The sequence below is a fragment of the Anabas testudineus genome, chromosome 3, assembly GCF_900324465.2.
Source record: "Anabas testudineus chromosome 3, fAnaTes1.2, whole genome shotgun sequence".
NCBI lineage: Eukaryota > Metazoa > Chordata > Actinopteri > Anabantiformes > Anabantidae > Anabas > Anabas testudineus.
The window spans coordinates 10,402,276-10,429,019 of record NC_046612.1 but is presented as its reverse complement, the minus strand read 5'-3'; the positions used below and the strand labels follow the sequence as shown (position 1 = coordinate 10,429,019).

Below are 26,744 nucleotides of genomic sequence, written 5' to 3'. Positions count from 1 at the left end.
ATCTGCGATGGTAATTCCTAATGTGAAAAAGAGCAACGTGCGTCTGTCTGGGCTGCAATTATTCTTGTGGTCACACTTAATGGACCTTAATGGAACAATTTAATATTAAATCACATACGTATTTAATGGCATTTTGTAATAAAAAGACACGTTATTGTAATATTGTAATTGTAATATGTTAAAGAATTAAGTACAACGTAATTTAAAATTGATTATTTTTTAAGTCTCGGTCGCTACAGGAAATCTCTTGGTTTACTTGTGAGGAACCACGAGAGCGACGTGCGTTTAATGTCGGAAGATTATTGCCGTTGCACGGTCCTTCACTACAAGAGATACCGGCTTTTAGAAGGTGAGGTGTACATGAAGTAAAGGACATATCTACAGCGGAACAGGGCTATTATTTTAAAATATTCTTCTATTATGAGCTGCAGAAATCTTATTATTATTCCTGCATTTTGTCTGAGGTCTTTATAATACGCAAGTCACGCAGTAATGTCATATGAAGATCGTCAGCTTTACTTGTACAGTTAACTTTACTGAATCCAACTTCAGTGGCAATAAAATTTATTTCACTTTATTTTTGTTTATGTTATTTTTGTTGTGGCACCGCGTCAGTCTAAATTTAATCTCTTTTAACCTTGTTTAACAGCCTCACAGAGCTCTACTCTGTATGTCTGAAGAATTTCTGTGGCTCTGAAAGAGGCTTTTATGAGTGTGACTAAATAATCTACTAATAATTTTTCTTTTTTTTTTAAATAGACAAAAACAAACCATTAAAACTGATTGGAATGAGTTTGTTTTAATTAGCACAATGCCAGATGAATGAAAGTGAAGAAAAAAATTGATTGCCAGTTTGTCAAATTGAATATAGCACAGGGTCAGGAGGATAATTAGATTTGTACAAGATTTCATACTGTGGAGAAGATGACTGTCTTTAGGTGCTGCCTAATACAATTATGTACCTTTTTTCCTGTCAACTCACAGATAAGGTCTGATATGATCAAATGCAAGTGGCTGAGGATGGAGTCATCTTGAGGTCTGAACAGCTGAAACTAAAACATGCTGTCTACATTTTTTGCTGCAGCGTGCCACTCTTTGCCTCGCTGGCAATCCACTCTTCACAGAGCTTATTGTCCATCAGAGCCAGGGCAATGGTTACTGAGAACTGTGGTTCAAAGAAGGACTCATAGATGGACTGCAGTCCCATCCTCAAGGACAAGTCAGAAGCCAGTGTTTGCCAAAGCTCTAGCATTTGGAGATAAGCCTGCTATCATAGACAGCAGTGGCAGCCACAGCTACAAGAAGCTGTACTGCAGCAGCTTAGGTCTAGCAAGTAGAATCAGTACAGCTCTCAACTCTGACTTTGGGAGTCTGGAAGGAAAACGAATCTCCTTCCTGTGTGGTAATGATGCTTCCTATACAGTGGCACAGTGGGCCGTTTGGATGAGTGGTGGTACTGCAGTGCCATTGTACCGAAAACACCCTCAACTTGAACTGGAGTATGTAATCTCTGACTCCCAGAGTTCACTGCTGGTGGCAGGACATTCCTATGCTAACACCCTTGAGCCACTAGCACAGAGGCTGGGGTTGCCATACTTGGCACTGCCCCCTACGTCTAACCTGGACACTTTAGATGGGGATGACACCCAAGCAAAGGAGTCTCCTATCACAGATTGGGCTGATCGACCAGCTATGATCATCTACACCAGTGGTACCACGGGGAGACCCAAAGGAGTTGTACATACACACAGCAGCCTCCAGGCCATGGTAAGTAAGTAACATACACAACATTTGCTCTGCTGTGTTAAAGAACCTGTTTTGGTGGTTCTTTTATCATGTACACCTTAAAATTCACAACTTCATAGTTAAGTATTGATAAGCTGCATTTCATGGGCTAAATCTAGCAAAAACGGCAGTATCATGTTGTTGTTTTTAAAGAAATGACAGGTAATATTCAAATTAAGTTTTTTTTTTTTTTATATGAACAAAAACCACAGGTTAAATATGTCCCTATAATGGCTTGGAACTCCAGAATCACTGTTTTCTTGTCATTTGCAAGTTCAGGCAGACAAATAACAAACATTATTATTATTATTGTTGTTGTTGTTGTTTTTAATATTATTATTATTATTACCCTTTCCTTACAGCTGAGCGTTCCTAATAATCACTCATTTATGGCAATAAATTAGATTTTTCTGTATACTTCTGAAGGAAACGTGACCTACATGTTCAAAAATGTGGAAAATTGGAAAGTTAAATCAATCTGAAAGACAGCAGAGCTTTGCTTGTCTCTTGTCTCAGGGAAGTCACTGAGAGAGCGAGCGAGTGAATGATTAAGTGAGTCGTTAGGGTAAGGCAACAACATCGGGTTGTCAAAGTGTCCTGAAAGTGCCATTGTTAGGTAATTTTATTGCTTCTTAGGTCAAGATATGGAAGTACTTTACCTATGCCACAGACTAAAGGTAATCAGTGCCCCTAATCAATGAAGCCCAGCGTTAAGAATAACGCAAGTTGTGTTCTTAGGTAATATCTTGAACCTTGAAACCAAGTTTTTCTGTACTAATGAATTATGTCTTGAGACAAACTATGGAAAAAAATAATTAAATAACTTGTGTTATCACTTCTAAATTTAAGATTTAAGGTGACTATCTGATCCTCATTGTGCACTTCCTCCATATCTGATGGAGGCTTAATGTCTGTGACAAACAGTCCATTAATCTTGTACTTTAATATTCCCATACTCTAACTGTACAGTATTACACCACTAAATATTATGAAATAATAATGACACTATACAGTAAGATAATTTAGCATCACAGGGAGATACACTGTTTCTGAGCAACAACATAGTAAATAGTAAATATTATCTATGCTCTATTTCTATATCATGCCGAAGTGGAAGGTTTTACCCTGGCCATGTCAGTCTTCAGGATTAAGAAAGCAAAGGAGAAAGCACAAGAATTTAAGAATTTGCAACTAAATAATAAATCTTATTTAATTTAATCTGTTTTACGTCTACATTTTCCAATACTTTTGCTCACATAAAAAATAGGTGGGTTCAAACAAAAGGTGCTATCTTCTAAGTTGTTTACCGGATCCAGACGTAAACAACTAGAAATGAAAGCTGAAATGTTTATCTTTTGTCTCATATATACAGCAAAAATGAAGGAACTGGCCTCATTGTTCCAATACTTTTGCAGGGGAGTGTAACATGCTGTCCCCTTCCTCTCCTTTTAGGTCCAGTGTCTGGTTTCAGAGTGGGCATGGTCCAGAGATGACGTCATCCTCCACACCTTGCCGCTTCACCACGTGCACGGCATTGTTAATAAGCTGCTGTGCCCGCTTTGGGTGGGCGCCACCTGCATCATGCTGCCTGAATTCCAGCCTCAGAAGGTCTAGACTGCACTTTGTTTCTATCTTCTTTCTTGTTGTAACTCTTCCTTTTGGTGTAGCATATCTTTCTTTAACACAGCTGAAAAGAAGAGGCACTTGTACAGCTGTAAGCCTCGGGAGGCGACTGTAAGAGCCAAGCTATCAATGACAGTGAGGCTGGGAAGTATTTCAGATTTAGAAGTTCTATATAGACATGGTGCTGTTGGCTTGAAAAGACTTCACACAGAAATCTCTATCCCTTTCCACTTTTCTTCCATCCTCTTCTCTCCCTGCTTCACTTTCTCTCCCTCCTTCCTTCAATCAGTGTCTCCTCTTTCTCCTCCTGCTCCTCCTCTTTTTCCTCTCTCTAGCTGTCAAACTAAGTGTTTGGGGCTCAGTGATGAATTGTCGTGTGTGGCTTTGTGTCTGACCAATGCCAACTCACGGCAGGGGCTTAAGCAGCAGATCAATCGATGAGCTGACATTGAAGGATGATAGTGCTTGTTTGGCCCTGAGAAGGGAGGGGTGGTTGGGGCGCTAAGTGTATGTGTGTAGGCAGATATAAAGAAAGACGTTTTCCAGCATATGTGTGTTTTTGTGTGCATGTCAGGACCTCGACAGCCTAATGACAGGGAATGTAGGTGGAAAGGAAAGGACTTTAAAGGACATATATGTACCTGTCAACATGGGTATTGCTGCCCTCCTGCAGCTATCAGTATTCATCTGTTACCCCTGACCTTATGCACCAAGCCACAAAACCCCCTTTCTCACCCTGAGAAAAAAAGCCTCTGTTCTCCTCCTGAAATTGTTGTACATTGATGAAGTGATCAATGGTCTGTCTCTTAAGATCTCTGAAGAGTAGCCCAGGCAGCAAAGGCCGGCATTGATTTTTTTTTTTTTTTTGCTGATTTCTCCTGGAGATGATGACAAAAGAATTTCAGTGCAGGAATTGCGATCCAGTAAATTGCAATTGAAATTGCAGGTTTATTTCAAGTGGGCTGTTGCAGACTGACAGGGGCAGATGTTGTTTCTGGGGTTTACACAGCACTGGTCAGATTCTGTTCATTTTAATTCCCACAGACTTCTTCATCACAGCAAGTAATTAATTAACCACAATTTATTAAGAGGGAGGGATAACACATCAGTTTATTGCTGTAAGGCATTATAAAGTATAATATTTTTACAAGGTAGGAGTAAACCTAGAACACCCTGGAGAGATAAAGATATTTATGGTTCTCAGAGTGTGAGTCTCGTTGTCTGGGCTGAACCCCTGACTTTACCTTAAGCACCAACTTGAGGTTTTCAGTGAAATATCTCAACAATTACTACTAAAGTACTGTAAGAATTGGCATGTTTTTTAACATCAATCAGTAAAAGAAATCAGTTTGCACATTTAATAAACTGACATAAACTGTCAAACAAAAGTAAAAACACGTATTCACAACTGATTATTGAATGAAATTAGTTGTACAGTTCAAATCCTCTGCCCACATGTCATTTATTTGTGCATGTGCATTAAATAATGATTAAAAGAATAAGGACACTTAACTCTAAAACCAGTGCCAGAGTACCCAATAGATTTGGATACCCACCTTTACAGTCACGCTGATGTTCAACAGCCAGTCTTTCTCAGGAAGAATTGTGGGTCACATGTTGAGAGAAAGTCTGAGCAGCTCATAGCGTTGTTTAAGATGCAGGTTGAGACTCCTGGTCCTCATGACATCCTGTCCCCTAGGTGGAGGCCAGATCTTCGATAGACATAAATTGCCTTCCTCTCCCCTCCACACGGAGCTTGGTTGAAGCGCTCCATTGCACTTGACAGACACCACCCAGAATGGTTAGGGCAGCCTCGCTTAATAATTCTTCTCCCTGCACAAAGTTGTTTTCTGTATGTGTACAGATGAGCTGTGAATGCCCACAGTTTTCACATCAACTTATAATAATATTGTCAAGTATGCGATAGGGATCTGATTAGACTGTGGACAAGTCTAAATCATCTCACCTTTGTTTGTCTATATATTTCACCTATGTGTGTTTGCGAGACACAGGGAAGGTGAGAGGCAGTGTAGTTAGTAGATAATAGATTAGAGTGTACGACAAGGTGACTCAGAGGAGAAGTGGAAGAAAGAGTTTCAAAATTGCTGGCACATTAAGAAGGATACGGTGGAACTGTAGGTGAGAGGGATGATGGTGGAGAGTCTATCTTTCTGTGTGTGAGTAAGTGCCTGGGTGTGTGTGTGTGTGTGTAAAAAAAAAAAAAAAAAGAGAGAGAGAGAGAGATAAAGACTGCGGAGGCACCGAAGCAGGAAATTATGAAATGGAGAGAGAAGGTAAGTGAATGTGAGATAGGAAGTGAAGGGAAGATGTGGGGTCAGAGATGAAAGTATAGAAATGAAAAAGAAGCACTTGGGAAATGGAGGTAGAATGAAAAAAGAAGAAGTTGGGATAAGTAGACCGAGAGGGGAGGGGAGACAGCTGGGGAGGAGCGCTTGTTTCCCAGGGGGGAGACGGGACTTGGAAAAGCTGTTGTTCACCTTCACTTAATTCGTGCTGTCGTCCCATCCTTCCATCATCTACTGTGATGTACCCAGACTGTGTGTGGGTGTGTGAGGGGAAAAAGGGTGGCGGAGTAAAATTGCTTTGTCCTTGAACGTGTAAAGCGAGTTTATGTGATATTTGAACACTATTTTTATATGTGAATGTTGTTCACAATGTATGATATTGTCCATTAACGGGTGTGTGTCTAAAGCAGAACACGGCTCCTTCTGTAACAGTCAGAAAGCACATTTGTCAAAAGTAGTCATACAGAAGGCCTTTTAACTGGCCAGCGTGCCAGTTCTGCCCTACAGCACTCTGCTGTTTTCCTCCCCCTGACCTTTACAAATCTTGACTTTTTTCTTGTCTTTTTTGGCATTGTGTTGACAGGTTTAATATGAGGTTGCTGTCTGGACTTTACATTAAATGGAAAGAAAAATAAGTCCCCTTTTTTTCTATAACCTGCAGCAATGGAATAAATCTCGATGTAATAATTTGGTTTGCATGTCTCCATCCATTAGATACACTGCTTTCCTTATCGCTCTCTCCCTTCCTCCATTTTCAGTTGTATGTTGTTCTTATCTGTCTCCTTTTCTCTCTCTTTCCCAGGTGTGGGACATGCTGTTGAGCTCCCAGGCTCCTCTGGTTAATGTGTTCATGGCCGTGCCAACTATCTACTCTAAGCTGATCCAGTACTATGATCAGCACTTCACACAGCCTCATGTCAAGGACTTTGTCAAAGCGGTCTGCAAAGAGAGGATAAGGTACTGGCTGGTGGGATTAATGACAGGCCGGTTGCTCCTGGGTAGATGTATCTCGGTAGATGTAGTTGTAAACACATACATGTGTGTGTTTATACAGTCTGGTGAAAAATTAAAGGAAAAGCCATAATAAATACATGGTGGAAACCCAACAAAGTTGCTTCTTTACAGTGTCACTGAAGAGTTTAATGATTATGAGAATTAGATTTGAGATTTTTGATGTGATTTAGAAGTAAAATTATAGGATATATATGTGAAATTGAATTGAACTGAATTCGATAGTGTGCCCATGTTTTCTGCTGATCATTTTCTACGACACATGTCGTTTCCCACCTGGAGCACTAGATAAAAACCCTACTCGCTGAATCCCACAAATCACACACATCACATGAAGTCTGTCAATGCAACAGTAATGTGAACTGTGGTAACATGTGAAAACATGTTTTAACCCTTAAATTAAATTTCAGAGGCCTTTTGTGAACTTTCTAGGCTATAATTACCTCAATCCCCTGTTAAGTTCCAATCCTGATAGATTTTAAATTGACATATTTCACAGCATAATCTAGAAATGTGTTATTGAAGACTGGAATGTTTCACTCACATTCAGCACTCTCTCCTTCAGGTTGATGGTTTCCGGCTCAGCTGCTCTCCCTCTTCCCACTCTACAACGCTGGGAGGAGATTACAGGACACACGCTGCTGGAACGCTACGGCATGACTGAGATCGGCATGGCACTATCCAACCCCCTCAACGGTCGACGCATCCCAGGTGTACAAGCTTGACTGACTGGATACAGTTATGCACAGAAACACATACACACACACACGTATACTAAGTAAAACGAGATCACGCTCAGACAAGCTATGTTTGAAAATGGTTTATTCTATCTCCTGCACTCTGATGGGTAACAATAATGTCATGCAACTTCAGGTGGCCAAGCACCAACTAAGACAGTTTAATTTTCAGGTTTCTTTCAAACAGACTGTGGTGAGTTTACAAGCCAGCTGCTGGATAACAGCAGGAAATGCAGCCAGAACAAAGCATTTTTTAAAGACAGGTTTGACATTTGATAATCAGCAGTTATTCAAGCCTAAAATTAAACCAACAGCAACATTTTCCCATGTGCTTTTTCACTAGTATGAACACCACTAAAGGTAAATTACAGTGAAGAATACTAAATCGCACATAACTAGGTACCAAACCTCGCCCTCAAAACAGGTCACCGTTTCAAATTATAAAAATGCTTTTCCCCCCGTAACCTTGTCATTACTATGTCAGTCAATCTGAACGCATTTTCACTGACTGTAAAAGTTTGGATTGGCAGTCACCCTCTCTGGTGAATAAGGTTAGCCTTTGTGAATGTTATTTGCTTTTTGCACTATCAAATGTTTTGAGAGGAGAAAAACATCAATATTACCTTGCATGTCTATTGTTTCAGTGAAGTAATTAAGCCTATTTAGTTGTGCTAGATTATGATTATCAATCAGCAAACATGCAGTCAGTGATTTCTTCCATCATAATCACATTTAATGTATTTTTTTTTAAATTGGTGTCCAGGAAACACAAGCAGGGAGCTGGAGGATTCCATGGTGATGAGTTAAAGTGAAATTAATTCACGAAATAGATGGTTGTTGGTTTCCAAAGTTGAAGTTTATTGTGAAGCAGCTGATAATAGCACAAGTGTGGTTTTGCTGATTTGTTGGTGAAATCAGCAGGGGGGCCAAATTTGATTAAAAGCTTCTAAACATCTAGATCTTGGACAGTATAATCATGGTTTCAGGAGTTAAGAAATGTAATTTTATAGCCCTGGTATGCAAATGTGATTCCACCAGCTTGTTTTTTCTGTTAAATTCTGTTAAACTTTACCAGGTTATTCTGCATTTGAACAGAGAAACTAAACTGTCTGATCGCAGGTTAATTCTTCTTTATTGCACAATTCTGAAATATCTCTGATCTATTTCTGCTCCATCAAGAGTTACTTTGAGTGCTTCAGCTTCATGTGTTTGTTTTGATCATAGGTAGGTTTCTCTGTTGTGATGTCAGGTAAAACCCCATGATCCCACCTACACCTCCCTCACACATTCAGAAACAAACACAAGGTCTAGAAACGAGGTCAGACTAGTACTGGTTGCTTTCTTCTATTGTCTACTCTTGTCCTCCCCCTTTCTTCCTCCTGCTTCCTCCCTTCCTGTTCCCCAGTCAACACTCTTACAGGTACAGCTAATTAGCTTGCAAGTGGATTGGGTAATCCTCTGTCTGCTGCTTGTTGGGGTATTGTTTTGTTTGTTTGTCAGGTACTGTTTGGCATACGCTGTGCAACCTGTGCTTGATTCCTCTCAGGTGATTATTAAGAATGACTTCAAGAGGTCTGCGGTGCTGTTGATGTCTCCACTGAAGCACATAGACTTGTGGAAGATGTGTATATGTTTGTGTGTTTATGTACTTAGGTGTGAGTGTATGCAAGCATGAGCATGTGCCTGTTTGAGTCATTGTGCTCCTGTCTTGTCTTTAACTAGGTTAAAATGGATCAATAGGAACCGCAGGAAACACTGTGAGATGAGGAGTGGAGGGGAGTCACTCTCTCTCTACCGCTCCTACACACACTTTCTTTTTTTCTGACCTCCACCAACTAAGTAGCAGACAAATCAACTCTTAATATACCTTATTGACAGCAATCGTATTATTCATTTTCTACTGTATTTAGGACATCTAACTGGCCTGATTTTATTGTGTAGCTTACAGTTTTGGAGCAATTCAGATTAACATCATTGTGGCTTTCTAGGTCATGTTGCCCTTGTTGAATTGTGTGAGATTAGTTCATCCTAGTATTTTCTGTCTCATTGTTATCTGCAGTGTCTTTTTCTTTCTACTTTTCAGCCTCCTTTTTGTCTTTTCAGACAGTGTGACACCTTCTCCATGAAGTCATTTACCCAAAGCATTATGTCATATAAAGACCAAAGTTGTGTATTCTTTCATCAGCTTCTTAAAAAATTAACTGAACCCTCCTATTTGAACCTCATTCCTTCTACACTTCACACAGACCTTTTCCCATCCAGCAAGTAGCAGTAACCTGTCTGTACTCAAAATGGCACTCTATCATGTTGAATCATCCAAAAATGTCGGAGACCTCTGACGCCAGAGGGACAAAAATGATGCAGGAGAGCACGAAGGAGGGAGAGTACAACAGTTAATAGATTTTGGACACTTTGCCATTAAGGAAGGTGGATATATTTTTGTCATTTTGTGGATGGGTTTTTTTTTTGTTTGTTTTTTTGAATTGGGTAAAGAAGATTACTCTGTCTACACTTGTCACCTCGATCACAGAAAAAAAGGACAAGCAGCTGAGAAACTGCCCTTTTTTATTTGCCAGATTTATTCTGAGGGAGAACACAGTTCCTTTTAGATCTTGAGTAATAAGTTTAGACTTTATGTATCAGGTGAACCATATTGGGGTTTAAGGGTTGGTTTATGCTTGATACATTATTAATCCCCTTTGGAAAATTCTTGTGGACAGGCGGCTGCATTTAAGGTACCAAGTGTTCAGGCTTCAGTATCTTGTTCAGGGACACATTTTGACATGTGGTTGGGAACTGATAGTCAGACTGCTTATTTATTTATTGCATAAAAAGGGCAAGTTATACATGTGTCAAGAATAAAAACAGAAAGCTGTATAACTGTATGGCTTCTTTGTTCAGTACAGCATACAGTGCATGTCAATGTTGAATATTTTGGTTTTGGAAAGTTTTAGAAATTTTCAGACACAGTCCAACAATAACAGGCTGTGAGGTGTTGAACTGTTGAACTGTCCCATAAGCATTTTAAATTAATCATACAGCAGCTTAACTCTGTTGAAGTCTTCTTTCACAGGACATTGAATTTCTTTCAGCTGTAGCTGATCCTTACCCACTCTATGCTCCATACTGTTACTTAAATGAAAATAAGATACCAGAGTTACTTCACACTTTACTGTAGGTCTCAATTAACCCTGTTCATGCTGTCAATCACTCTTTAGAATGCAGGGATCATTATAACATGACATGATTCAGCTTGCTACTCTTCAAATTCATGCTTGTGTGTTATCCACTGGAGAAACAGTCTAGTTACCTTTGTGGTGAGTTGGTTTTTTATCTACCGGTCTGAGTGCAAGCGATTGAGGATATGTGATAGACATTGCCAATTGGGACAATGAGTGGATGAGATCAATACGAAGTCAGAGAATCACTCTTTAATCAGGAACTGACCTGCTCTTTATTGGGAAAGCAGTGGTCTGTGACAAATGGCATAATAGCTTTAAGGCAGACATGTGCACACACCCACACACACAGGAAAGACCACAAAGATCATCTCTGCGCATCCCCTGTGCACTCTTTCCTATAATTACTAACTCAGGAGGTTACACTTACACATACACAGAAATATTGAGACTGCAGGTGATGTCATGTTTCAGTATGTAACACATCTCATAGTTTCACTTAAACATTATTGCAGCTCACAGCTGTGAACAGTTGCTACGTTTTTGACACTCAGGTCTTATACTATTCCATAATTTGTCAGCTCAGTTATAACGTTTTTATGCAGCTGTGCTACAATAAAAAGCCTTGTCAAGCACTCAGTGGTAGTTAGGACTAAAAGAATTGTAGCGTGCAGTCACTAATGTTTTTTCAGAACCAAAATCAAATGGGTGTAAAAATAGAAAAAGAAGTGTTCAGTGTCATTTTGAAATGGCTATGTCAGCATTTTTTATATACAATACAGTATATTCTGGACCCGGTACAGTATCTCTTTAGGAGTCAAGGAGTGTTCAAAGAGTGTTAAATGTCCAAAAAGCAGTTTCATTCTTATTTGGTGTTGATGTTGGTGAAAACAGCTACATCAGGCTTCCCATTACTGTCCACGTAATCTGACTGATGTTGACTGAGATGAATGGCTGTGGGTTTACTGTGTTTTACTAGCTCAGCAAAAAGTGGCCAGTTATGCCCTACAGACAAAAGTTAATGCTATATTGGAAAAGAGCGTCCACACTGTGGTACAAATCATGTACTGAAGGTTGGTGGAGATTACTCTTTTAGTTGTTGTCCATAGTGTTCAACTTCTATAAAAGGTACAAAAATTATCCTTTTTTTTCTTTTAATGGACAATTTTCACTTTGAACTTATGCATATTTTGTGTGTTTCTACTTGATTTGGTGACAGGGGCTGTAGGGCTGCCGCTTCCCAGAATGGAGGTTCAAATTGTTATGAACAACACAACTAACACCACAGTTGTGGAGAGCAATCACAGACAGACCCAGGTAATCAATAAATGAATAGATTATAAGTAGGGTTGTACAGTTTCAATAAAATCATATTGCATTATATTGTGGGCAATGTTGGAATTTGCGATTGCAACATAATGATCAAGTAATATTATGAGTTTACTTGCTAGATGCAAGGAGAATGTTCAGACATACATATAAACAAACCAGCAGTAAACATAAAAATATATCCTCAAGTACTGTTATTATTAACTTGGTATCATCACACGTATAATAATCTAAATCCACTTCTAATTACAAAAACCTTGCATGTGCACTGTTGAATAGACTATTCGCTTGTTGCATAGAAAAGACTATTCCAGTTTTTCTCTATGTGAAATGCTTTATTTTAATTTTTTTATTTCATTTTTCAAAGCTGCACATGCATTTTAGCATTTATTGTCATGCGATTGGTGGGTTGTACCTCCCCCAGCAATCATTCAAACATTACATTGGCTAATTGAAACAGCACTCAAGTCTTTTAACTTGTCCACTATCTTAGTCTGTTTTCTTCTTTTCATGCCACAGGTACGTCCAGGTCTGGAGGGAAAAGAGGGCGAGCTCCTGGTACGAGGTCCATCTGTGTTTAAGGAGTACTGGAACAAACCTCAGGAGACTAGGGAGGCTTTCACTGATGATGGCTGGTTCAAAACAGGTACAGAGCACTCCTCTCCTCCTGCTTTTTCTCTTAACTCACACTTCAGCATTGTTCGTGCACACACACATTAACACACATCCCCTTGGAGGGAGTGAATTCTAACACTAATTGCATCTACGTGAGTGGTACTGTCAGAAGGATTCACAGGAGAAGGAAAGATGTCAGACTTTTTTTTTTTTATCTGTGCTGCAGACTGCACTTTCAGGAAGCATAAACACGCACACACATAGAAACTAAGTATATGTGTAGTGTGTGTGTATGTGTGTGTGTGAAAGCATTTTGGGGTACTATGAGGGAGTGATAAATGGACTATGTGTGTTTTTGGTGCTGCAGGGCATTTTTCCTACTAAGTGGTTGTGACTGCTCTGGGTCTTGAGGAACCAAGGATTGCTCTCTCGCTCTGCTTCTCCCTCTCTCTTCTATGTAGTGTGTGTACGTGTATGTGTGGTGTGGTAGCACAGAGGGAAGCTGTCATCAGAGGCTTTCTCCCCCTGCAGCCCATCACCCCACACCCTTCCAAAGCCACTGGGAGACAGGCATTAGGTTGATGTGGGGGAGGCTGAGGAGTGGTGAAGGGAGGGCAGAAGCAACTGGGCCTTTAAATTGTTATGCAGATGACGGGAAATAAGAGCCCAAAGCAAAAAAAAAAAAAAAATGAGGAGAGAGCTGGAAGTATTGAGCTTGGTGATGTGGAGGGGTTAGAAAGACCTAGGTACAAAGGGTGGCATGTAAATTCCATGTAAGAGAGTAGGAATAGGCAAGGTAGGGATGGGGAACTCGGTTTTGGGGAAGGAGGGTGGGGGGGGTGAAAAGCAGCAAGGAAGGAGCGAGTGATGAAGAGCGAAGCAGGGTGAGGCAGTGGGAGAGCAGGGCAGAGTGTGTTTAATTGGCTTTGCAGGCTGGAAGGACAGAGATCCAGAGCACAGCATGCTGCTGTCACACTCCATTACAGCCACTGGCCACATAATGAGAGCCTGCGCAATCAGCTCCCCACAGACTGGTCCCTCAAGCCACACGCACCCACCGTGGACAACTCTACAGGAAGCCATCAAAAACGTTCCTTGCCCACCCACCTGCTTGTGTTCCCTCATGCCAACTTAAACACACACACACACACACACACACACAGACACACACATAGAGATTTGTGAACTGGAATGAGTCTTTTGGGGGTATCATAGCGGATTCTGAAACAAAAAGTCATGTTTATATTTTTCTTGGACAAAACCTGATGAACTGGCTCTCAGGTTCTGCTGCGATCATGTGTCTTGCAATCTTATCGAAGTGCAATGCGACAGTGGTGGACATTTCAAATGAAGCTAATGGTGACAGAAACTTGAAGATGTTTAAAAACCACTTAACAATACTGAAGAAGTACCTCTGGAACCAGCTGCTCTCAGCTGGCAATTTATTAGATACACCAAGTTAAAACCCTGCCTTCATTTAAGGTGATAATGTTTCATGTTGAATAGTTTTAGAGAGGTGTTAGATCAGCTGTATTTTACTGTCAAACATTGAATTTCCTTATACAGTCAAACATTTCATTTCATTTTTGTCAATCCTATATATATCCATTATTTAACACATAGCAACAGCTCTTTCTGTATAATGCATTATATTTCAACAGCAGCAAAAACCACAGCCTCCCTAAGTGATCATGCAGTTCAACCCTCACAAAAAACACAAACCCATGCCCACACAAAGGGGAAGTGTTTGATGAAAACGGGTTTCTTTCACTTAACCCTCTCCTTACTGTAGCTTCTACCTCCCCTCTCACACTTTAACCCTTTTACCCTCACACCTGCTCCCTGTTTCACACGCCACCTTTCTCTCCAACGCTTGTCTCATCCCTGCATTCGCTCTCCGACTTGCTAACTCCTGGCTGATATCATGTCACCTTCTCACAGAGCTTTTTGTGTGTCAGTTTCTCTACATCCTCCAGGATTTGACCTCCAGGTCAGGGATGGAAGATAAAAGATGTTTTAGTGCTGGTGTTTAACACTGTACTACTGTTCAGGGATGTGACTTAGATGTACCTTTATGGATAGGGCTGTCAAAGTGACATAAGTTAACTTTTCCAACAAATGTTTAACTTAAAGAGAAAAAGGCGTCCAAAGCCTATTACACATAACTTGACCACAGTGTTCGAGGGATTTTCTTGCCCCGAATTGTGTGTTCTAAGCACCTACTCAGAGACTGCAGCCTGTCATCAGGGTGTCCTGTGTAGTGAAGGAGGAAGGATTTGCATGCAGCCTGAGAGACTCATCTAAGGGCAAGAAAGTCGATTTGCCATTTATCAAACAAGTTTCTGGCATGAGTGCCGTGCCAACCTTTTAGCTGGCATTGGTTGAGAGTTATCTGATGGCTAAGACAATATCAATGGTATGCAAAGTTAAAGTACATGGGCAATGTATTCCCAGTAGAATATTTTAGAAGTAATATGGCATTTATTTTGGTTCTCATCATCCTCTTTGATCTTTAGTGATGTTTTTGTCTACTGCCATTTTCACTGCCTCTTTATTGGGGCTGAAGCTTTGCAGTATTTTGCAGTCTTATGTTTTTTTCCTGAATTTTAGCTTTTTTTTTAAAATAAGAAGTAAAAGAGAACCATTTGCTGTTATTCAAAGGTAGATTAAATAAACGACAGGATTTTATGTTCATAAGCAAAAATGTAAACAAACTACATTTTTATTTTGCAGTAGGTATCATTTAGTCTATAACTATTCTGTATACCCTGTTCGGCTGACTCGGAGTGGAAGACAAAATCTGGGAAGATAAAGCTTATAGGGCAGACTGATAGGCCAGTAGAAGGCAAAGAAGAGATGGCCAAAGAAAAGTTGAGTGTAAAATGGGAAGAAGACGTGTGAGAGTTCCGATCAATAAGTTCTCCACTGGCCCGAGGTGTCTTTTCTACTGTGAGCTGGTGCTGCATAACATTGCTCGTAGCTCTATAGGGAAGCTGTCAACTTCTCCCGAGTGCTCTCTCTTTCCACTCATCTTCACAAACATCTCTGAGCACATTGAACACCTCTCACCTTTTGTCAACCTTCTCTTTATGCTCTGAAACACAGCCTCTTGGCTGTCCAGAGCTACAATGAGAGTTCAGGTTAAGTTGACAACACTGTGAGAGATTTGATGTGCACATGTAAATACGGTGATTCTGAGGCCAACAGAAGTGAGAACAGGGCAAAAGATGAACTGAAAGCAGTACGGTGGACCTAGGTTTAGCTTGTGTCTGCCAGCCCCGAGAGTCCAGCAGTCCTTCTACAATGGATCACGACATACTGAAATAAAGTATAAATACATTTATAAATACCGGTACATAAATTAAAAAGGACTGATGGGAAGAGGAAAAACTAGGTATTCGCAATTTCTGAACTTTGCATTATGATGATTAATAATGAAGGTTTTTCTGTAGCAGGCAGTGAAAAGGAAGCTGTTTAGAGTGTTAACCCTGTTTTATCTGATGTGTAATTATTTATTTAATTAACTTGAAGAGACTGGGACTCAGGGGGACAAACATTAATAAGGGGGTTAAATCTTTTGTCATTTTACGACAAAACACACTCTTTAAAGACTGTAAACACAGAGCATAACAATGTAAGCTTGTGTGTGTGTGTGTGTGTGTGTGTGTGTGTGTGTGTGTGTGTGTGTGTGTGTGTGTGTGTGTGTGTGTGTGTGTGTGTGTGTGTGTGTGTGTGTATGTGTGTGAGGTGAGCTTTAGGTCTGCAGCATAAATTCTCCACAGATCAACAGAGATCTTGTGTTTTGCTCCTTTGCTCACAGCTGTGCTCTTCTCTTCCCTGCCTCTAATTGTCTGTGAGTCCCAATGTCATACTTCACCCCAATTCACACTGTCTCCTCTAAGTCCAGAGTCAGAGCTCCTTGTGGGATTCACCAACACCCCCATCCTCCCAGCATTTTGTCCAAATCCGCTGTCCTTGTAACATTTACAGTCACAGTTTCAACACACGGTGATCAAGGTTTTAACACCAGTTGCAGATAAATCTAGTTAAGTCTGGGCTCCAATATGAGCCATTAAACTCCAGGAGTCTTAGGCAAACTGTTGAAGCAGCTGCCTCTTTGTTCTGTTTTCCTGCAGCAGCAAAGAGACACATTTCAAAAGTGTCAGAAGCAAAACCAATCAGTTTTCAAATCTTGTTTGCTCAGTAGTGAGACTTTATAATTGACAGCTGTTTTCTGGAGTCAATGTGTCTTGGTTGACTATCAGATATGCCTGATTCAGTGCAGAGCAGGAGCATGTAAACGACAGTTAAGTAGTTTACTTGATGAACATAGCAGATCTGAGACAGACATCAATCCTCTAGCTCAGCTTGTTATCTGCTGGTGGAGAGGCAACCCAGCAAGGAATACAATCAGTAACATTAACATAAAGCAATTCAGGCTTCTTTAATTGCATTATATTAAACAAATTAGACCACTCATCCAAGTGCAAAGTGCTTTCTTGTACGATATTAATTACTAAAAATGGAGCTGTGACAAAAGTTAAGGATGATAAATAATGTCAGAGCTGAGATTTCACTGCTTGGCTGTCTGTTATTTATCCTCATTAACTCTTCCATCTAGGCATCGGGGCTTTAATGTGGAACATTAATATTCATATATGCTAAGTGTTTACAGTCACTCTGAGAAGAGGCATGAGTCACATTTAACCTCTCTCATCTTTTGTGCAGATAAGGCTCTCCTCTCTGCAGTGATGGAGGGCACTCAGCTTTAACCTGCAGTGTGAGAGTTTAGGTTGTGCTGAATGTGATGAAAGATTGTGACTCCACTTTACCTTCTCGCAGAGGAGAAGCATCACCTCATCACTCTCACTTTAAACCCTCCAGTGCTGCTACTGCAGAGGCATGTATAAACACAACAAGGTTGTCAAATAGTGTCTCTAAAACGTCAACTTTTGAAACTATGCAGTTGGTTTAAAACAAAAGTTTGTACTGCTGTGGCTATTTGTCTGCAGAGTTACCATACAGATAACTACACTGCAGTCATACACAGCTATTACCATCCAACAAACATGTACTCGCACTACAGACATGTTTTCACTTTTAGGAGGGTGGAGCTCAGCTTCTCCACACGGAGTGGACAGCAGGCAGGTGAACAGAGGGAGCTCAGGTTCACTAATCATTAATTACTATGAACACGCTAAAGCAAAACTTGACTGTGTGTGAAAGTGAACGGTAACAGTTCAGCCTAATTTGCTACATAGCTTAAAACTGAGCAGGTTCTGGTGGATTGACAGCAGCCTCACACTGTTAAATCAGCCCCTGTACCTGCTCGGCAATGAATCAAATCATCAGTAGAAGCGAGAATCAACGAACAATAATAGCTGATTTCTATGAACTTCATTCTTTTTTTTAAATTTCACCCAGACTATTATGGTTTTTATTAAAGTGCTGAATTATTAGACTGGATTATTTATAGCAACGTGTAATAAAATATCAACTCAATGTATTTAAGATTTAAAAATACAGTATAGTAGTTTTGTCAAATTGTCTACAAGTAATAATTATTTCTAATTAGATTCTGAATGAATTCAGTGGTTATTTTGTATTTTCAAACATATCGGCATTAATTATAAATCAGCCATTGGACTCTGTTTCTCTGTACCATCAACTAATGATGGTACTTAGTTGTAAGTGGACATTTCACTAACCTTTGTTTGAAGGTTTTACATTAAAAATAAAAAGAGTCTGCTTCTGATTGTCAGAAGTGCGCTGTCAGCGAGGCATTCAGGGACTGTGCAGAATGTAGGTCATTTAAGGATTGCAAACAGTTTTCCACAGATTTTGAGATTGAGACTTTTTGGGTTAGAGTCTGGCTTTCAAATTTGAATTCAAATAGAAATTTAATGAATCTCTTAAGCAAGTTTAATGATTTATGTCTGTTTTTATAATGTATTAGCACTAAACACCTTAATCCCTGAAAAATTGGTTTTTACTCATGCCCTGCTCACAAACTGTTGCAGTTTGAGTGCACCATAAGCAAAAGCCAGAATGAGATAATAGAGTCAATCTGGACATTTTATCACTCGGTGTGCTCTTCATGGGAAAGTATGTGCCAGTCACATCTCCAGATTTGAGTGGGGTGTGCAAACAAAAATAATCATGTGGTGCTTAGATCAAGGTCAGACTAAAATCACATATAATTACAAACACTCATAACACTTACTTCGATGTATTTTAGTAATAGCATCCTTTATGGGGCTTGAAGGTCATGACAAGCTAATAGATGACTTCTCTCGCCTTCACAAAAACAGTTTTTGTGCATTTTTTTATTCGCCTGTCTTTTTCTCCTCAACACCTCTTGCAGTGTTGCTCATGGCAGCTCACTGAAGTGTTTTTGTGATTTTGCCCTTTGTCATATGTCACACTGCCCTTTTCTTTCATACACTTTTTTTGTCTATGGAAAGCAACATGTCCAGGCTCTGTCTGTGTTTCTGTGTAATTTTGAATAGCTGTGTGGTTTATGGCCTCAACCCTTAAATTTTTGCCAAGGCACAAAGGATTTTAATTACAGCAATTAATGATTTGGGGAAAGCACTGAGTAACAAAGCAACACCCCATAGCTATGTCTTGTCAAATCATAGTTCACATTTTCTGAGGTACCATCACTGTGGAGGCCCTATGATGCTTCCCTGCCAGCTCTGAGTGTTTGTTGAGTGGGTACTCAGGGAGAGAGGCAAACAGTGTGTTTGATGGGGAAAGAGCCAACAGCCTTGTGCAGCCAGGAGCATCTTACATGCCTTGTTTGGGCTAAATTAAACTCGAGCATTAGGAAATCACACTATTCTTGTAACAAAATATTAATTAAAAGACTTTGCATGATCACAAGTCTGTTAAATATACTAATATAGGCAATTAAAATCTTTCTTTCTTTCAACCAGTCTTTTTTCTTTTTTCCTTTTGTCCTTTTGTCCTCCAATTTGTTAAAGATATGTTGCTTGGGTTGCCATGGAAGTCACAAGTGCAGACTTTTTTGCTTTAAAGAAAACGGACAGCAGGAATGAAGGCCGCTCATTTTTCTTAAAACTCTAACAGAAATTCCTCTTAAGTCTAATTTTGTCATTACTCTGCTGTAGTTAAAATGTTGCTAATACACTTCTCTACTGGTGTTTTTCCTCGTAACAAAATGATAATTAATGGCTTCAAATTATTTAGTTTCATTTTTGCTGTGACAGAAGGATGATTTCTCATTCCTTGTTGTCTGAAAGACATTTTGGAAGTTTTCTCTGCCCTCCATCCTCAGTTAAAGTCTTGATCTGTTTTTATTTCCTTTTTTCCCCACACTGTGTGCCTTCACTTTCTTTAATGCCTCAGAATAAGATGAAAGCCCAGTGCAATTAGGCTTCTTATCGTTTTAATTAAGAAAGCCATTCGGCCATATCTGCCTCCGACGCCATAACACATAATGGCAGGGAGTCTCTGATGCCTGAAGTAGTGTTTGTGTGTGTGTGTGTCTCTGTGTGTACATACAGTATATGTGTGTGTATGTGTATAAGCTTGTGTGTGCGTCCTAGTAACACAGTTCCCAACAATCTCTCTCCCACCCTTCTTTCCTCTTTTATCAGTCTGTGTTCTCCAATCACTATTCCCACTTGCGCCTCTCTCCAAACATGCTGTTCTATCCCTCGTTATTTCCTTCCCCTCAAAGAGACAAGGTCAAAGAGTCCTGTGTAAGTACTTCAAACTCAATTGAAGTATGTTGTCGGAGTGTTTCTTTTAAACCCTTTGTCAAACCATTACCTCATTAATGCAACCTAAGAACTCTTAGCTGCATAAACATTTGCAGCCAAGTGGAAAGATTTTATGGCATTTTCAGCTCATACATACACACACATAGGACTTACAGTATCAATGTTCATGGAAATTGCCCAATTGTCCTTTACTATTTGTGTCACAAAGAAGGATACATAGCTGTAACCGAATTATTCAGTTATTATAGTTATTTTCCACTCAGAGGAGGGGAAGAGAGAAAACTATAACTACTCTGTTAGTGGTGTTAACTCCCAACCAAGCTCCTCTACTCTGTTTTCTGTTCTCTCCCCCTCTCCCTCCATCCTCCCTCTCCTCCCATGTTACCCAGGCCTATCAGTGCAGAGCAGTGGTCTGTGAAGAAATTCCCAATATCTAAATTTACACACTGTATCAATCTTGTTTAATAGACTGGAAAGCTTATAGCCGCCATCGCAAGCCGGCAGAGAGGGCAGCAGTGATAAATTGTCGGTGTGCAGGCGACAGCCGCCCGTGATGTATAATGAAATATTTATGATTTATCCCAGCTAATAAACTGAAATGAAGTGCATGATGTATGGGAACAGATGGGCCCTCTATTGATGCTGAAGCAGAGAGGCAAGACAGGAAAGAGGAGACTGGAAGATAGGTGGAGAAAAAAAAAAAACAGGAGATGTGATGAGAGATGAACTAGAGGTAGTTTGAAAAAAATGGAGGCCAAGGATGTGACAAAAATAAATAAATAAAAACATTGTTGTTTGTTTGGCTGACAAAAGTAGACAAAAATGTAAGATTGATAGAAGGATACAGAGGTAGAGAGTAGAGAACAAATGAGTTTAAATGATGGAGAAGACGCCCAACAGAGGACGGCAGACCACCATCAAAATGTTGTCATGCTTCCATGTGTTTATTAGGGGCTTAAAGTCCAGATAATTTTTGCAATATTAATATTAATGATATATTCACAGCACTATTCAACAAGGTTTTTTATTTTTGTTGAAATTTATAGACATATATATGTAAGATAGGACATTGTCCTAATAGGACAATACTATGATTGTTATACATTAATATTGCAATTACACTGTTTTTTATCATGGAGCAGAATTATGGTGACATGAAAAAGATGCAACCCCATTTACAAACATTTGGGAAGATGTTGGATTGTACAATAGGACAAACATGACAATACTAACTTGTGCAGCCTTTTATGTTCAGAACCTATTTGCAGCTATAAAAACTGAAAAGTGGAAAAGACACACACACACATACAGGAATGAGTCTCTGCTAGACACACAGTAGTGTGACAGCTGCACATACGTGATGGCGCTGCTATGGGTTTTCGTTGTCTTGTCCAAGGACGTCTCAACATGTGGCCACAAGGAAGCAGGAATGAAACCACTGCGGTTCTGGAGATCATGGACGGCTGCTCTACCAACTGAGCCACTGCTGCCACATTTAGTATATTTCTCTTAAACTATTATAGTATCTGTAAATTTCATCTCCATGCACAATGATCTAAATTCTCCACACTGTCACGTATTGAAAAAATAATACGAATCCTTACTTTTCATTAGTTTAATTAGTTTGATGTAAAGTTAGTCTGTGACTGAAATTGTGTAGAAAAATAAAAACAAATAACTGAACATACAAAGGAACTCAGTGTTTATATTTGTGTAGTGAAATGTAAAATCAGATCAATAAACCCCCACACTTGCAGAGTCAGTGTAGATGATTTGTCCTCTTCGTCCTCAGTGGAACTGCAACCACAGCCGTGACCAGTCTCCATGACCTTTATTGACCTCTTACCGCCACCTTTGTTCAACCCCCCCTAATGTTAACTACAGCATCCTCATCACAGTGTCTCTCTCACACACACACATACACACACAGAGGCTCTTCTATTCCCCTCGGTCCCAGCTGTGGACACACCACCTGTAATAATCCAGAAGGACACCTTCCTGTTCCTTCTTTTCTTCTCTCCGCTTCTTCCCTCCTCTGTCCATTTTTCTCTCCCTCTGTTTCTCTCCACTCATCCATACTGACCCATTTCCTCTGCTTGTCATCCCCAGGCCCAGCTGAGCCCCTCGTCCCACATACTGTACTCATCCTCCCCCACACCTGTCCCCCAGGCACCTACATACGCGTGTATGTGGAGGATGTTGAGGGATCTTAAATAGTCGTCTATGCACTGCACCCATTCACACACCTTCAACCAAATCTACTTAACCTAGTTTCTTTGTATGTAGTCATAAAAGTGGTGTAAATTTATATATGTACATTTTTGTGTGTTACGTTTAATTGATGTTCAACCAGATCTTTTTTTCTCAGAAACTCTAAAGTTTCTTTTGCAAGAAACCAACTATAGTCGTTTACAGTAAATTACACTTACTCCAGGCACAACTCAGTATATTTCAATCTTTCTACTTTAATGTAGCTGTTTATACTTTATTTTAATAAAATGATAACTGATTATTGACAACAGCAACAAAAAAAAAGACAATTTCATTATCCATATCAATATGTATGTCTTTTAGGGGACACTGCGGTCTATAAGAATGGTGTTTATTGGATCTTGGGCCGCACCAGTGTTGACATCATCAAGAGTGGCGGCTACAAAATCAGTGCGCTTGAGGTCGAGCGTCATCTACTGGCTCATCCAGACATCATAGGTAAGATTTTTGTGTGTAGTCGAAGCTTTTAATTGTCAATGAAATGAATAGTAGGTCAACTGCCCTTTTACCCTTTAGGGACACTGTTTCTACACTGTTCGTATAATGTCCAAATGCTTTCTAATTAATAAGTCAGTATTTCAGCTTAGTTTAAAACTAATGAAGTACAGAACCAATAACAAAAAAAAAAACAATGTGACTGTGTCCTAATATTTCACTTCAAGATTAAATAGTTTGTACAGCTCAATCTTAACAATAACATATCTGCTTTGTGGGATTTTCTCCATACAGACGTGGCTGTGATTGGGGCCCCAGATGCCATTTGGGGTCAAAAAGTCACTGCAGTGGTGCAGCTAAAGAAGGGAGCAAGTATGAACCTGCCAGAGTTGAAGATCTGGGCCAGGTACTGTGTTTTAATCAGCAGCCCCTGCGCAAGGGTGCAGGGTGGCTGTTAAATGTGGTTTCATTTTTGTTGCCATGCAATGTGATTTGTGAATTCAGTACACACAGATTTGATTTTGTAAAGTGCAGATCAGATCATAATTGTACAGTTTACTTTGTGGTTGTCAAGATAGAATAGAAAGAATGGAAAGAATATTTCAAACCACTGTGCAGTGTGTTGGTGTCCACTAAGGTATATAATTCATGGATATATTACTGTAAACTAGCCTTTCTGGATCTTATTTTGTGTAACTACTGTTCTTTTAGTAGTTGATAAACCATGCCCACACAAATGCAGCTCCTTGCAATTTTTAACACAGTGCTGTTTTTGGTTGGAACAGTAAAGGGGAAAGTCACTAACCGCTGGACCACCTGCCACCTTTAAAGGGGTTTCTGGCAGCAGGTGGACACTAACCCGGAGACTATGACCTGAATAGCTTACCACCAATCCATCATCCTGAATTCACAAAAAAACAACATACAGAAAGAACACTCCATGCCATTATTGGAAAAGAGTCTTGACCCCGTCTTGGTTAAATCTTATTACACTTCCACGAGACAGTTTCCAAAGCTCTTTGTCAATCTTGTAGTAAACAAATGAAGGCTCCTAACACTGACTATGCAGCTCTCTGAGCAGTTCAGCGCACATATCCCCAGTGACTGGCCCAGAGTCCTCAAATCAATAGGAAAGGATGTGAGAGAAAAGCGAGGCCAGAGATGGACTAATGAGGGGAGCTGAGGGAAAGACAGGAGATGAAAAAGAGGAAGATGTGGAGAAGGCGAACAAATGATTGTTACGCACGGATTTGTCCTCTGAGCTAACAGGTTTTTTTTCCCTTTATAAATGTCAGTGAGGTTTATTTAGTCTATTGCAGACAGTTGCTGGTGACATGTAGCCCTCCACTTTGGAATGATTTGAGGCGCAAACACTCACCATTCTTCTCCGCCTCTCCTACTCTGCCCATTTCCATAAAAAGTGATTTCAGCCTTTTCTTCTTCTTTTGGTTGTGAATGGTTACCTTAAGGACGAGAGGCTAGGGATTAGGTTATGTCAGAAAGTGTCCTCACAACAATAGAAACACAAGTGTGTGTTTGTGTGTGGGTGTGTGTGGGAGACGGGGGGAGAGAGAGAGTGTGAGTGTGTCAAGGCCACAGGCTCCCAGGCTCCATATGGTCTGGGGGTGTTAGATCCTACTGCTGTGGCCTGCTGGTCTAGCATGGTGGATTACTACTGCTGCCTGTTACCCAGGTTAACACACACACACACACACACACACACACACACACTGTCTTTTCAGCCACGGGTGCTGCCAGCGGACAGTGCCAGCACACAGGCCACTGCCGAGGCCACGGTGTAGGGGAGAGAGAAAGGGAAATAAAATGAGACATAAACAAGTAGATGGATGCTCAGTCTTCAGTGCCCTGGCTTCAGCTGTCAGTCTAAATCTCCATCACACCCCATGTGCCCCACACTGCCTTGAACACACACACACGCGCACACACACACACACACACACACACTGCCCTGGAGAAATTGGTGACACGAGCGAGCCCCATTACAGAGATGTGTATACATGCACAAATACTCGCTCACACTTTACTCACTGAGTCAGAGAGACAGAGACATCTGCTGTAAGGAGTGTTTGATGGCAGCAGTATGAGTCATTATGCTCACGCGCGCCACAAGCATGCACACAGGAACACACACACACTCGCGTACAAACAAACAAACAAATAAACTAGGTTAGAAGATAATAAAAAGCTCCAGGCTTCAAGACTTGACGTAACAGCCATGCACTCAAAACAGAGAAAATAAAGCACTTTTAATTATCCCAGCCTTCTGTTTTTCCTTTTATTATTATTATTTTTTTATTTCATCTCATAGTGATTATATTGTTTTGTTTGAAGGGAATCGTCTGTGTCTTGAAGGCGAATCGGGGATATTAGGGAGGAGAGTTGCAGAGTGTATGAAGGACATTTCTTTCCTTATCTCAGCTACTGTGCCACAGGCCAGCCTTTGTTTTGCAATTGTTTTCTGTTTTTGTATTCCTTTTTTTGTTGTTGTTGTTGTTGTTGTTGCATATGTGTGCGCGCTTGCATTTTCCCATCCATGCCTGTGCACCTGTCACTGTGTGTCCTTGTGCATGTTTGTCACAGTTTAGTTTGTGTGTATCTCCTTTCTGCAGTAAACAATCATCAGTGTATTAACATCATTGTTTATTGCAGGAAACACATGGCGTCCTACACCATCCCCACAGGGCTGGTGCTGGTGGAGGAGATACCGAAGAATCAAATGGGCAAGGTCAACAAGAAGGCCCTGCTGCGACACTTCTTCCCATGACTGGACCATGTGACATGTGTGATTGTACAGGTTCCTGGTTAAAGAACTAATGGAAGTTCTCATCTGGTCCTTAAATCAGAAGAACACAGAGAAGCATTCAGACAAAATACAAAGTAAATGATAAGAACCTCATGGAAAATGACTTAAATAACTTAAATAAATAAGTTACCTAGTAACTTAATCTGAACAACACTGATACAAAGGTAATTCTATTCATTTAAGTGTGAATAATGCCAAGCATTGTTTATTCTTTACTGCGTAGTAGAAGTGTTGAAATGATCATTTTCAAATTTAACTGTTGAGGCAATGTGAAATAGAGCTCAATCCAAAAAAAAACTACCTCTGAAAGAGCATTTCTTAAGATAAAGTCTAAATTATCTGAACCGGCACCAGAAATATGGTCTAATACTAAATACAGTTTGAATTCAAAGTAGATTTAGAGTTTGTGAGTTGTAGACTTTCAAATCTGTGCTATAAATATTAATATACTGTATACAATTACAGTATGATATAGTGGAGAACTACTACAAAGCTGGTAGAACTGATACCTCAAAGTCAGTATTCCTGTTTGTGACGTCTTTACGCACAGCAGAACTGTGGTATTCGTGTTCAATTAAATGAGAACAGCTAGTTTACTCGGTTTTGGCTCCAGATCAAGAATTCCAAATGCAACGAACTGTTCCAATAAAAATACCTAAATACAGCTGTGTACCTATTGGTATTCTAATTGGCATATTATTGATTTACTGGTGGAAGTTGTGTGATAAGAGCCTGATAAGAGAATGACAATATTACTGATAGAGTAGAGTCACCTGAATCAAAAATGTTGGTTCAAAGAAAAACCTGGTGATAGAACAGGAGACATGATGAACTCAAAAATGTGACTGATGAGGACACACTTCTAGTTGATTTTTACACTA

General features: G+C 40.1%; 1 protein-coding gene across 2 annotated transcripts; it reads left to right on the top strand.

The window, feature by feature from the left end:
• The first annotated feature begins 272 nt into the window (after positions 1 to 272).
• acsf3 (acyl-CoA synthetase family member 3) lies at positions 273 to 26,744 on the top strand. Of its 2 annotated transcripts, XM_026378888.1 has the most exons (10): positions 273 to 349; positions 985 to 1,767; positions 3,238 to 3,393; positions 6,517 to 6,671; positions 7,291 to 7,436; positions 11,861 to 11,958; positions 12,490 to 12,616; positions 22,908 to 23,042; positions 23,334 to 23,445; positions 25,710 to 26,744. In XM_026378888.1, exons 2-10 carry the CDS (start codon positions 1,060 to 1,062, stop codon positions 25,822 to 25,824), a joined length of 1,752 nt encoding a protein of 583 aa, XP_026234673.1. In that variant the 5' UTR covers positions 273 to 349; positions 985 to 1,059; the 3' UTR covers positions 25,825 to 26,744. The 2 variants fall into 2 exon arrangements, with proteins under 2 accessions (XP_026234673.1, XP_026234674.1); XM_026378889.1 differs by lacking the exon at positions 273 to 349 and having other exon boundaries at positions 740 to 1,767.